This window comes from Apteryx mantelli, chromosome 6 (genome assembly GCF_036417845.1).
Source record: "Apteryx mantelli isolate bAptMan1 chromosome 6, bAptMan1.hap1, whole genome shotgun sequence".
Classification (NCBI taxonomy): Eukaryota; Metazoa; Chordata; class Aves; order Apterygiformes; family Apterygidae; genus Apteryx; species Apteryx mantelli.
The window spans coordinates 16736358-16748924 of NC_089983.1; the positions used below are offsets into that span (position 1 = coordinate 16736358).

General features: G+C 37.1%; 1 protein-coding gene across 1 annotated transcript in view; it reads left to right on the forward strand.

Annotated features, from left to right (window-relative positions):
- The first annotated feature begins 6981 nt into the window (after positions 1 to 6981).
- HECW2 (HECT, C2 and WW domain containing E3 ubiquitin protein ligase 2) overlaps positions 6982 to 12567 on the forward strand; it is a 120971-nt gene continuing 115385 nt past the window's right edge. Inside the window, exon 1 of the mRNA XM_013952299.2 lies at positions 6982 to 7276. Coding sequence (XP_013807753.1) covers positions 6985 to 7276 — 292 coding nt within the window. The 5' untranslated portion in view covers positions 6982 to 6984. The remainder of the gene's footprint in view (positions 7277 to 12567) is intronic.

The following is a 12567-nucleotide window of genomic DNA, read 5'->3' on the forward strand; positions in this document are numbered from 1 at the left end:
ATCATTGCCTTGTGTAGGCTGCTTTTAAAAACCACTTCAGTAATTGCCTTGTCCTATCATGAAGGTCTATGGGCTTTGTTAGAGAAGAAACAAAGCAGATCAGTAGAAAATTAAGATGTGTCTGAATTTAACTCATCTCTTTGCTTTTTTGAATAGAAAAAATTATATTTCAAGACAGTTATTATCCAATTACCAATTACCTTGAAATTTACTTCATTTAAAAAAAAAAAAGTCACTCAAATACTTAAATTGTATTTGAGTTCTATGTCAGTTTTTATGGTTTAAGGTGATAGTTTCCTACCATTTTGAAGAGCTTTCTTTTATTCTGTTCTTTTATGAAAGAACACCACAACTGAAAGAAACATCCAGAACTGGCTATTCAAGGAAAACAGCGAATACAAATTTACAGTCAAATGTGCAAATTAGAACTGAGGAGAAGAGAGCAATGTCTTTTAATCTCTCTGAGATGTCTTCAGTGTCCTTGTAATTAAAAGGATAAATGGTGTCATAACTGCAATGATGTGATTTTCAAGTTCAACATCTCTCTTCTGCTTTTAATTTAATCCCAAATTCTCTAGGTTTAACCTGATTTTTTTTTTTTTTTCCTTCCAAGAAATCCATCTCTAGACTTGTTCCTATCACTTAGCTGGATAACTTATTGTTTAAAACATGCAGCTTGTTATTGGGAATCTATATAGTATTGGGAGTATGTGTGTCAGTAGCTCAGTCAGTGATCTTTTGACGTTTCAGAATTGTTGGCCACCTGTAGATTTAAACTGTGTAACAGCTTCAAATACGTGAAACACCTTTTATTTCAAATGCAAATCTAATGAGCATTCAGGCATTATCAGTAGCAATATTGAACAGTTAGCTGAAGAGTCTCATCACTCTTCTGCCTGATGTCAATGCCCAGAACTTTACAATTACACAATATAAAAGTTGCTACATTTTTGAAATACTGAATTTTATGATCTACTGGAAAAATATTAAATAAATTCATGCTACATGATACAGGTTGATCAATTCATATGCTAAGTCATTCTAAAGATGTAAGTTATACCCGTGGTGATGGAAATAAAGAGGCATTATTATTCTGTGCTTGGTAAATAGTATGTGGGGAAATAGGGAAATGGAGAGCACAAATAGCCTATCTTTCTTGGTACTTCAATACTGTGAATGTCTTTTACATTCACCTTTGTTTTTTATTCAGGCAGCTGAATAGGAAGCATCCAGACATTTATTTGCTTAACTTGAATGTGATAAAATGCTAGCTAACAGGGAAAAATCTTAATAATCAGATAGTGAAAGAACTTCTCAGAGGAAATAGTGTAAGTTCAAGATCACAGGAAACTTGATGAGTAGGAAATATTCCATAGGGTATGAGGGAATGATACTGTACTGCAAGAAGAGAGCTTCTGGGCAAAAAGATGTGATCCTCTTTTCTTGCTTCTATCTATATAGAAAAGGATGCTTCATGTCAACTTTTTTTCTTTCCAGACCAAATCTGTGTCTCTAAATAGTCATAGAAATACTAGAAAATAGTTGTGGAAGGAACTTGAAAGAGCTATCAAGTCCCTCTCTTTGCTTCAGGCAAGATCAGATACTGATGGTTTTGCTGAGTAAGTAGCTGGTGGATTTTCTGGGGAAGGGTGCCTCTGTCCTGCTGTCGAAGGTATGATGCCAGCTCTAAAGGAGCTTTAAAGCACTGGAGTATTGAGAGCTGGCTAAGTGCAGACTGGTGAACCACATGAGTTAACCATATGGTTAACTGTAAGTTGTCTTTGTAGGCAGGTTTTGCAGCTTATAGTGAATTCTAACTATTCTGCTTTTGGCAGAGCCTTTAGCTAGCTTGAAGACAGCACACAGATAGGTGCAAATGGACTCTAGTCATATATATCCGGTGTTGGTAGGCCTAGACATTGAAATACCTCATGAAAGTTATATGCTGGTCTTGAGACTTACGTGATGTGTGAGTTACCAACTGGGAAGATCTTGTTTAGAAAATATGTGCAAGGGCACTTAAAACTTTACACCGTATTCTATTACTGCAAATAGAATCACTCCAGCAGTGGTGACAGCAGAAGTGTGGGAACACAGGTTTAACAAAATGCCTTAAAAAAGGAAAGAAGAGAAAGGGGGAATATCTGCCATGTTAAAAATCACTAAAAAAGTCTTTTCTGGGATGTGTTTATTGTAATATCGGAATATAAAGGGAAACTAAGTGCACTGAGTAAGCGACAGGTTAGCGCTAGGGAGCAGCAGCTCAGCAGTTGCAGCTCATCTGCTAATCAGAAGAAAGAAGGGCTCTGGGCCTTGGTTTGAAGATGGGTTTGCAAACATAGGGTTCCTTTTATTATCGGACACATCACTAGTTGCTAAGTAAAAGATGTTTAATTTAAAAAATACATATTTTATACATTAGCACCTAATATATTTTAAAAGCTTTTGTGCAAAAAATTTTACATGGGCCTTTCTCTGACATGAGGCTTTTTGCAAAATCTGAAATAGAATATTTTAATTTTTTGGAAGAGACTTCAAGTGTTCTATGCAGGATTTTTTCTTTTAATCAACACCAGTATCATAATGAAGGTTTTCCATAAATGTTTTGGGAATCTTTAAGTAGTATTTCAAATGCAGATGCCAGCTGGAGGAAAGAGCTACAGAAGAACAAAAAAAGGGCTATTTTTTGAGCTCTTTGAGGGGGGGAACCCCCAAATTCTGAATTTACTCAACAAACCATGTTTTGGGTTTTTTTCAGCCACTTACAGCTTAAAGCTGGTTTGGGCCTTTTAATTTTTATTGTTGCATTTATAAATCTTTTTGTACTGAACAAAACAATGTCATATAGCATATGATTGGGAAACCAACAGATGTTTTTTCTTCTTCATATTCTTAATGTGTTCTTCTGCTTGTCTTTGTAATTATGTAGATCTCTTGTCACCCCCTCATGTGAGTGACATTTGAGAGACACTAAGTTTGGCTGTGGGCAAAAAAAAAAAAAAAAAAAAATCAAAATACATTTGGATGAGGGCAAAATTGTGGGCCGGTTGGGTGGGCCGGGTGTCCCTGCCCACCTGGTGTACAGCTGCAGAGAGCTCGTATGTAGAGCAGGTCTTGAGCGCTTTGCCTGCTCTCCTAGCTCGGACTGCCGAGTCGCCCGCCCCCCTCCCCTCTTCCAGGGGACGTATGGGACATCGTAGTGCTGTGACTCAAAGTCGTTCCCAAAATGAGACGTGCTAGTCACTGCTTCCCCAGCGGCAGCCTTGGTCACCAGCTTAGGGCGCCTGTTGCCCCGTCATTTGCAGGCCAAACCCTCGTACAGCAGTGGAGAGATGCCAGTCGCGCAGGGTCAGCCCGAAACAGGCTGTTCGCTGTAAATGCTGTGGGAGGAGGCTGCTAGCGAGACCCGTAAGCCACCTAACAGACTCCTGCGTAAACAAGAAATGATTCCCTGTTATGGGTAAGATATAAACAGAGCAGCGTGTGAACTCTATTTTTGTTTTACATGTTTGTTTTTCTTTTCTGGTGTAATTCCTGTGCTGGTGTTTCCTTTTCAATCATACCTTCATTTATAATTCCCAGCCTTTCATTCATGTATTTTTTTTTTAAACTACTGAATATTTGACTGTATGTCAGAAATGCTTTGAAGTCTCCTGTAGCTAAGAAGGCTGGACAAAGGAATTTTTTGAATGTCTTGTGTATCCAATGGAGCTTTCTAAATTCCTTATTTTTCCCAGATCTCTTCCCTTTGTGTTAGTAATTAAGAGCTATATTTAGGTATAAGTAATCCTGAATTTGTGCCACTTAGAGATTATGAGGAAATCAATCCTACTTTTCTCTAAGCTTCTTGTGAAGTGTTGAAGAAAACACTGTGATACAGATAAGCAGCTTTGATGCAAGGTTTCACCTTTCTACTGAAACACTTGGCTGAAGTAAATTTCTCAAGTGTCCGTATTTTCCTATGCTTTTGATTCGATTTCCACATTTTAGCTTGCCTTCACTAAACAATGTTCCTTGCCCATTGACACTTAGTGAAACTCCTGCTGTGGACACACTCAGCCCTGCTTACCTAAGCCTGATACCAAGGCAAGGGCCTGTAGACAATTATGGATGTTGCCTTTACAGGCTAGTCTGGGTGCAAATGCCATGTGAGTGGCACCTAGCCTGAAGCGGAGGTGGCAGGATAATTCCTATCTTCAGTGCCTGGTAGGATGTATCTGTTAGTGTACTATTAGTTATGTTATTGGTAACATGGATCTGGGACTGTTAATCAAATGGCAGATAAACAATTCATTTTGTAGGAAGAAAATCACTGTGTACGGTTTCCATCCCATCTTCAGAATGAATTTTCAGACTTCAGCTATCTAGTGACTCTCTTTTCCCTTCCATCACTCCTTATAGTTTGGGGTTTAGGGCAATCATCTTTTCCCTTTTACAATAGGTCGTTGTATTTATCTCAAAGCAAATCTCCTTAATCCACTTCGCAGCCTGTTGTGAGACTCTAAGTTGTGGAGTTCTGACACTAGGCACTGTCTCCTCTTTACAACCTCTTTCCCCAAAGTTTAAAAAATGCTCTAAAAGTGCGAGTCTACTGAGTTTTTGGAGTTTTTTTTTTTTTTTTCATTATAGGAGCTCATTTACCTGTGAGTTTAATTTGTTCCTTGCTCGTTGATTTTGATTGCTTTGGGTTGCAGTATTTGCTGGAATTGTCATTTAAGTCATAACTTGAAGACACCTGAATTGTTGAATAGTATCAGAGAAACTGAGCAGTGTGTGTTTGTGGTTTCCTTTCAAAAATTGTAATTATGTACATGATTCACCAAAATGATAACAGTTGGCACTTAAGAAGACTGAATGTTGTAAAGGAGCTAAAAAAGTGAAGTTTGTTAATAATTTCCTCGTGATCTTGTGTTTTTGAGACATCCTGCAAGTATGTAAAGTACTATTTCTGTTGTGACTAAGAGAAGAAAAACAGAATGTTATTTTTAACAATCTTAAGACCTTTGGGAAAAAAAAAAAAAAAAGCTGAGCACTCTGTTTTTTTGTTTTTTTTTCCTTTCAATAATTAAATGTCTTCTGACCTTTAGAGGTAGTGGTTTCTGCTTAATAAACCAGCTGTCAGACATTTGATTGATAGAAGTAGCAAACTGTAGATCTAATTACAATTCTAATACTATGGAAGTGGCCAACCAATCATAATTCTTTTCTAGTGGGTTCTACCTAATTTTAAATTGGAAGCTTACTTGCTTGAAACAAGGAACATTACAGCAGCTGACATTCAGCACTGTCTGACAATGCTTGGGTTATTTTAAGAGTGCAAATATGTCCGTGTATGATAGCTGAAGGGTATGACACCAAGAAGAAAGCCTGAGAATACTACACAGGTATCCTTTATTTTCTTTTTTGTATGTGTACGTACACATTTATTTCTATATATGGTTATTTATATATATGGTTTTATTTATTTTTTATATATAAATTAAGGAGATTCGTCCTTCAGTATACATCCTTTACAGAAGACACTATAGCGGTATAATTGCCATTGTCACTGGTTGCAGTCTGGTCAGAAATGTTGAAATAGTATTTTCAAATTGTATGAGAAGTGCAAGAAACGCACGAAGCAATTCCTGCCTGGTGAATTCTGTAGTTACTGGGCAAGAGGACTGTTTTGGCTTGGTCTGGTTTTTGGAGGAAATACACTGTTCATATTGCAGGTGATCACAGTATGGAAGATCACCTTCACAAATTTGACTGAAAAACAGATTAACAGAATATTCAGTTTCTCCTAAAAGCAAACAGTTCTGCCAACGGAAGGCTTTTATTTCCTCTGTAAAATGAAGAAATGATGGGTTGATGTAAACTTTAACTTCTGAAAAGAGGCAAACACATAATGTTAGGTCAAAGTCGCATAATTTGGTTAAGGAAATTTTCATATTTCCCTCCACGTAAAGAGACTCCCTGTCTCTGAGTTAATCCTGCTGCAAGATCTTCCCTTTGTTTTGATAGTTCTGCTCCTGTCTTTCATTTCTGATTATTTAGCTCTAGTTGTGGCTAATGTGAGGCTTATTTTCAGATAGTGGTATTTCTAGTAGCTGCAGATTATAAAATGTGAATTATGCATGTGAAAGTATGGTATGATGATAATGATGTGAGCAGACCAGTGAAGACCTTCTAGTATCCCCTCAGGGTTAGAGGAAAGCTGTTGAGTTTAAGGCCTGTGTTCTGTGATGTATGGAAAAGAACAAAACCAAACTTAACCTGATGTGGGCCAGTTGAACCTACGTCCATATTCTAAAGTACTTCATTCATTGATCTGACTTGTTTTTGTATGATTCAGAGAATCACAGATCCTATATTTTGTATTGTAAAAAGTAAAATTCTTAAAAAATTATTTTATAGTGGTGCAGTTTTGTGATACCTTATTTCTACTGAAATGGTATGCCCAGCGTTATTAACATCCTTAACATGTCTCTGATTCTGAATATATAACACGTAAAGAACATTATTTGAAACTAATATATCAAAGTGAAGGTATATGATATACTGTTGTGATTTCTTAGGTGGAAGTGGACTTCACTATATCTTTGCTCTTTAGGCCACTGCCAGACTTAATTCACTTAGTTACTGTAGCTACTAATGCTTGGTAGGTCTCAAATATTTTGCTTTTTGTTGCTTTCTAGCTTTATAAACATCATTTCATAGTTAACTCTGAATTTTGTTGCAAGTGATTCATGCATTTTGTTCTGCTATTTGGAATATTAAGGTGGCTGCAGTGGTATATTAAGGAATTAGAAAATTTACTCAGTCTGTTTTAGGCTATTATAGGGACAATCCTAAATTAAAACATTTTTGGACCAAGGTCTTTCCATTTAATGTTTGATGGAGTAACCTGCTGTTTCACTTTACCACTTCCTTTCTTTTCTTCTTCACGACAGATCATTAAACAACAACTTTTTCACGTAAATTGACAAAAGCGAAGAAGAGATGGCCAGTTCAGCTCGAGAGCATCTGCTTTTTGTGCGACGTCGCAATCCACAATTACGGTATACTCTGAGCCCAGAGAATCTGCAGAGTTTGGCATCTCAGGGCACCATGGCTGAGAACATGAACTTGCAGCGTGCCAACAGTGATACTGATTTAGTGACCTCAGATAGCAGGTCTAGTCTGACAGCAAGTATGTATGAGTACACCTTGGGGCAATCTCAGAACCTCATCATCTTCTGGGATATTAAAGAGGAAGTGGACCCAACTGACTGGATAGGACTTTATCATATAGGTAAGTCAGAACCGTGTGGTAATTTTTCAGGGTGTTTGTTGCTCTTTTGCCATTTCATCTTTCCTTTTCTTATATGCATTTTGACACACCACATCACTAATCTAAAGATAATATTGAGATTCTGTAGAGAATTACCCTGGATTTCTCTTTGCTTTTCTTAGTGCAGTGAACTATGTGATGAAAACATGATTCTAATTAATATAGATCTGGTTCCATTGTGACCTGCTAGAGACTGAAATGCATTCTTCTTAAAGAACCTAGGTTGCAAATGTGCACATGGTTTCCTGTTTCCATCTTTACTGGTGACTGGCTTGCAGACTGGAAAATTCAGAGTACTGTATTCATCATGTAACTTGACATGCTTACTGTCTAATGTTTATAACATTTTTTGGACAAGAAAACTTTTAACATTAATTAAAAGGTATTTTGTATAATTCTTTGATTTTTTTTATAGAGCTGAAATTGTATCAGTTCCAAATGAATAAGAATTGCTATTTATGAAGTATTCTTGCAGAAGGAAATCCTCAAAAAGATTCTTTTTTTTCCTCCTTCTCTGTGCTTTTACAGTTATTTCATTGGAGGGAGCTGGAAAGAATTCTAGATTGTGGCTTGCAGGGTTCTGTGGGCTGTGTGCGCATTAGCAAGTAATGTGGCATAAAAGGAGTAGATGAATAAATCAAAGCAGTGGTGCTGAGACCCTGACATAACACTATATGTGATTTGGGATTTTACATTTGTATTAGATTTAATCGCATTCCTGGGTCCAAACATCTCTTCCCTGTATGTGGTTGGAATTTGTCCAAAGATGAATTTATAAAATTTATGTCCCTATTAGGAATTGGAGCATATTTGGTGGGTAGCTGTGGTGGCATGTGGGGTTTCGTTTCCTTCTAAAGGAATCCAGTTTGCATGCACTAAAACTGCTCTCTGAATTGAACCAGTGATTGGTAAGCAGGGCTGATCAAGGGGGTTGTTTCAAAATTGCACTGCTTCTCTGCATTGAATTGCTAATTTGGAAAAAAGCAGTCTATTTAACCTGCCAAAAGCACATATAATAGAAACTGGTGGAAATAAGTTGGACCACTAGAACTTTGTCCATGCTAGGACTAAGCTTAATGCAATAAAATCAGTCTCAATAGAATTTGGGGGCGAGATTTGCTGTGCCAGCATTTCCCAAGGCATTTTGTCCTTCATCACTTAATGTTGCATGCTGTGAAGATGCTGTTTCCAGATCTCATTCCTTTCCCTCTGCCACCTTCTTCCAACATTACTGCAGCTCCACAAGCTGAAAAATATTGACCTGTGCTGTTTCAGTGTTTACTTGGTTATAAAAGCTCATCTGGAGCTGCCTGAACTGCAGAGTCTCTCCTGGAACAAACTGCAGATAGGTGCAAACACCTAAGAGACTTAAATGAAGGTCCTCCCTAATAAACAGAGCTAAATCTTTCCAACAGCATAAGCAACTCAGTATGTTCTGTGCTGTAAAATGCACAGACTCCTAAATGAAGCTTAAATATTCTGTTTTAAATACAATGAGAGGTTCATCTGAATAAAGGCTTGACCTTTCCTTTTTTTTTTCCTCGTTAATATGTTTCATAGCATTCAGGATTAATATTCAAGACTCTAAAGTACAGCATATTTCTATAAAATCTCCTGTTGGCTCTTGTTGTAGATTATGTGTTTTTTTTTTTTTTATCCTACTTCCATGATGAAAAACATTTCTACTTTCAATCCCTCGAATCCCTTGAAGTGCAAAACAGTGTTATTGAATTACTACAGGATAAGGATCCCATAAGAAATAACCAAATTTAGGCCTCCTTGGGCCTAAAATGCCCACCATGCTACTGTGTAATACCAGAGCATACAAGATTCATATTAGTTTTCCTGTTTTCTTGTTAAGTGATATAAGGTCCAGTGATATAAGGTCCAGTCACTCATTTACATCTAGTTTTCTTTTCCTATAACACTTGCAATTCTTGAGCACCGGTGAGAGTTTTGTCACTGATTTAAAATGAAAGCAAGAGCTGAGCAGAATCTTCAAGACTTGTGGTTTTGTCATTTTGAATGACGGACTCTCAGCTGTTGCACAACAGAGGGGAAAGGGTATATTTAGCCTGACAGGGGTGTCTGTGTGATTTGGGTTTTTGATAAACCCTTTCAACATTATAGCATCATTACATATTTTAAAAAAAGTTTTCATTAGATTATGATCTAAAAAGCTTTAATCTGCATAATTTTTGTAGGCTTAAGTAAGATACAGTGCAAGGGACTATTTTTCATAAGTCAGTGTGCATATCTTAGGAATTGCTAAGACTTTGGCTCTGAGAGCCACAGGATTTGCAGTGCTTTTGCATTGATTTCAGTGAGAACTGAATTGGGTCAAAATCACTTTGAGGACATTTTGTTGTAGATGTTATGTCACTTTGTTGTCATATTTGTTAATACAGAATTGTTCTTTTAAAAACCTTTGGTAGAAGGGACCTAAGAAGCTGAGCCACCAAGAGTCAATGAAAGTAGCACATCTATTAACCACCTTAAAATAGCATGTAGAGTTTTGTAACAATGAAAGCTGGTAATTCTAAATCAAAGCTATAATGGGTTATTTGAAAATTTATTAACCGGGCCTTCAAAGACAGCTGTAAGAATGACCTTTCATCACTCCTCACCGTGGGCTGTACTGTCTGAGTTGGATCAGGGCAAGACAAAGAGATGGGATATTGGCATAATCCCAGAATCTTCAGACCTTCATAGTACTGTCACATTCGTAATGTTAGCTGCAGTTCCCATTTACTACTTTGGAAGTTAAGGACACTTGCTGCTTATCTTTCCAGAAGCAGCATGTTTGTGGGTGAATGTTTTGAAAAATTAAAGCTCTATTCTCAAACACATTGTTAAGATTTAAAATACTTAATTGGGGTTATCCATCCTGTTCTCCTTAAATGTAAACCATTTGATTTACAAAGTCATTCTCCTCTGGCACTGCCTTCTGCAGGTGATATAGATGATGTGTTGTCACTAACACGAGACATCTTTCAGTCTGTGCCAGCATAATGCAGTACCTCTGATGTCGCTCCACATCTTCTAGGAAAGGGCTATTTTTCAAGGAGCTAGGAATAGACAAAGGTGCAAATATTTTGCTCTTATTTAAAAAAACACATTGTATAACCCAAAAGCACAGTTTTGTTTTTTTTCTTTCCTTTTACATTGGTTGTACAGTTAACTGTCATAATCAAAGCTGGATCAGTGCTTTGGAGGAAAAAAAGTGGTTGTTAATTCTGTAAATGAACAGAAGAAGAAATGAACATCGCTCTGGGCACAGGCTTTAGTACAGCGAGATCTGTCAAAGAGCTGTAACAATCCAGGTGAATTTTCACTTCATATTAGCTTCACAGAATGCATCCGTTGTAACAGGACTTTAAAATGGCATACAGAGAAACGGTCTTCTCTCTTCATCATGAATTTATTCAGTTACTCAGTTTATTCAATTAACTCTCGTATTAGCTTTCTGTCACAAGAAAGCAGTTATTTCTGTGCTTGTAGGTGTGGTTTTACAGCATGATTAAAATTGCAATGGCTCACTAGGAATCCCACCAAACTTATTATATCCCTTTATTTTTAAAAGACTGACTTTAAATCACCATACAAATTCACCCTTTCAGATGCATCAGTCAGTACAATTGATCATCTGACTCTACTACTACAGGGCATGTAGAGGTGTATGGATAATTGACTTAAGGGAATAGTAGATGGAGCTTTTTCAAAGTACGGTACAACTTCAGCAAAATATTTTTTCCTGTTAATTGTTTGAGAGTAAGTGTTTCTGTTTAAAAAGAGAAAAGCCTATGGGGAAAAAAGACAGAATAATATTATTCCAAAGGACTGATTTTTTTCGGTGCATGTAGATTTTTTTCATATTTCTATTAAGAGCTCATAGATGGATCAAATATTTTTACAAAAAAGATTGTGTATTTTATTAGGCTTTAATTCAGTATAATGTCCTCAGGATACTCCTCTGCTATAACTTTTGATCCTCAGGTTTTAAATGCAAGAAGTTGAACTTAACTATGAAAAATGTTGCATAGCTGAATGTTACATAGCTAAATGCACATGTTCAGTTTTTCTTAAATCTTGTGTTTTAAGGAATGTTTTTGGATACATATGCCAGTTGGCTGGTTTCTGTTTAGTGCCATATGCATATCCTCCTTTATTTCATCTTCATCTTGGACAGCTTAGATGTGACCTGTTTCCTTGCTGAGAGACTGTTTTGTACTGAGAATATTTTTCTTTCACAGTGTATTCCTAAGGATCACTAGAAGAAAAGTGTATGTAAGGGACACTGTGTATTCTGTGAGGGAAAGCATTCTTTTTTTCCCTGAGTATTTCTGTTTTGTACTGTCTGAATTCTTTAAAAGAAGTCATACAGTGTCAGTAGCACTTCTTATCTATGAACAGTCTTGTCCCTGAAGTTTTGTTACAGCAGCTTTCTAGCTTCACAGGCAAGATCTGTGGGGAATATAGATAATGATACATCTGTAAAAGAACAAAAAGATTTCCCAGTGAAATGATGTGAAATGGAGAAATGTAATTTCAGGTGCTTTTTAGGCAAACCAAGTGATGTTGCATGAAAGCTTGAAATAATTTTTGAATCTGAAATGCAGGTTGTGTCACTTTTGAATTCAGCTTTAAGTTTTGCCTAGAATGGGCTTCTTATTCCTTCTTCAGGGCTGAATTTAAGGATTGTCACCTCAAAGTGAGAAGGCTTGATGAAATTCAGAGAAGGGAGCTTTTTAGTAGCGGTCCTACTCCTGTGCTTCATCTGAAGAGTAAAGGTGAATTTCCAGTTTTTCTGTTCTAGGGAGAAGGATGGATGAAGTCGATTCTGTTTTTAAGGAACCAGCTGGCTTTAGAATGAATATGCTTTTCATCTCCTGAACTAGTAGAAGACTGTACTATATAACAGTCACATTTTGCAAAGATCTTAGACCTGTGGCACGTTTCCCTTAGCCAGCACTGACCCAGCTTTTACTTGGTACGTGTGTTTGTTGAAAATCAACCTTTGTTCAAAAACATATTTAACCTGAAGGTATGCAGACATTTTTTCACTAATTAAGGGGACTCTGAATCCTTCTATGGCAAGAGTGGTCAACCTGTGGCTCTGGAGCCATAAGCAGCTCCAGTGCAGCTCCTGGGCTGCTTTCATTTCTGCCATCTGAGGCGTGAAGTTGGATGTGTTGGGCAATGTTTTGCTGTATCTGGCATTCCTACTCACATGGTTGGGATCTAGCAAGAGA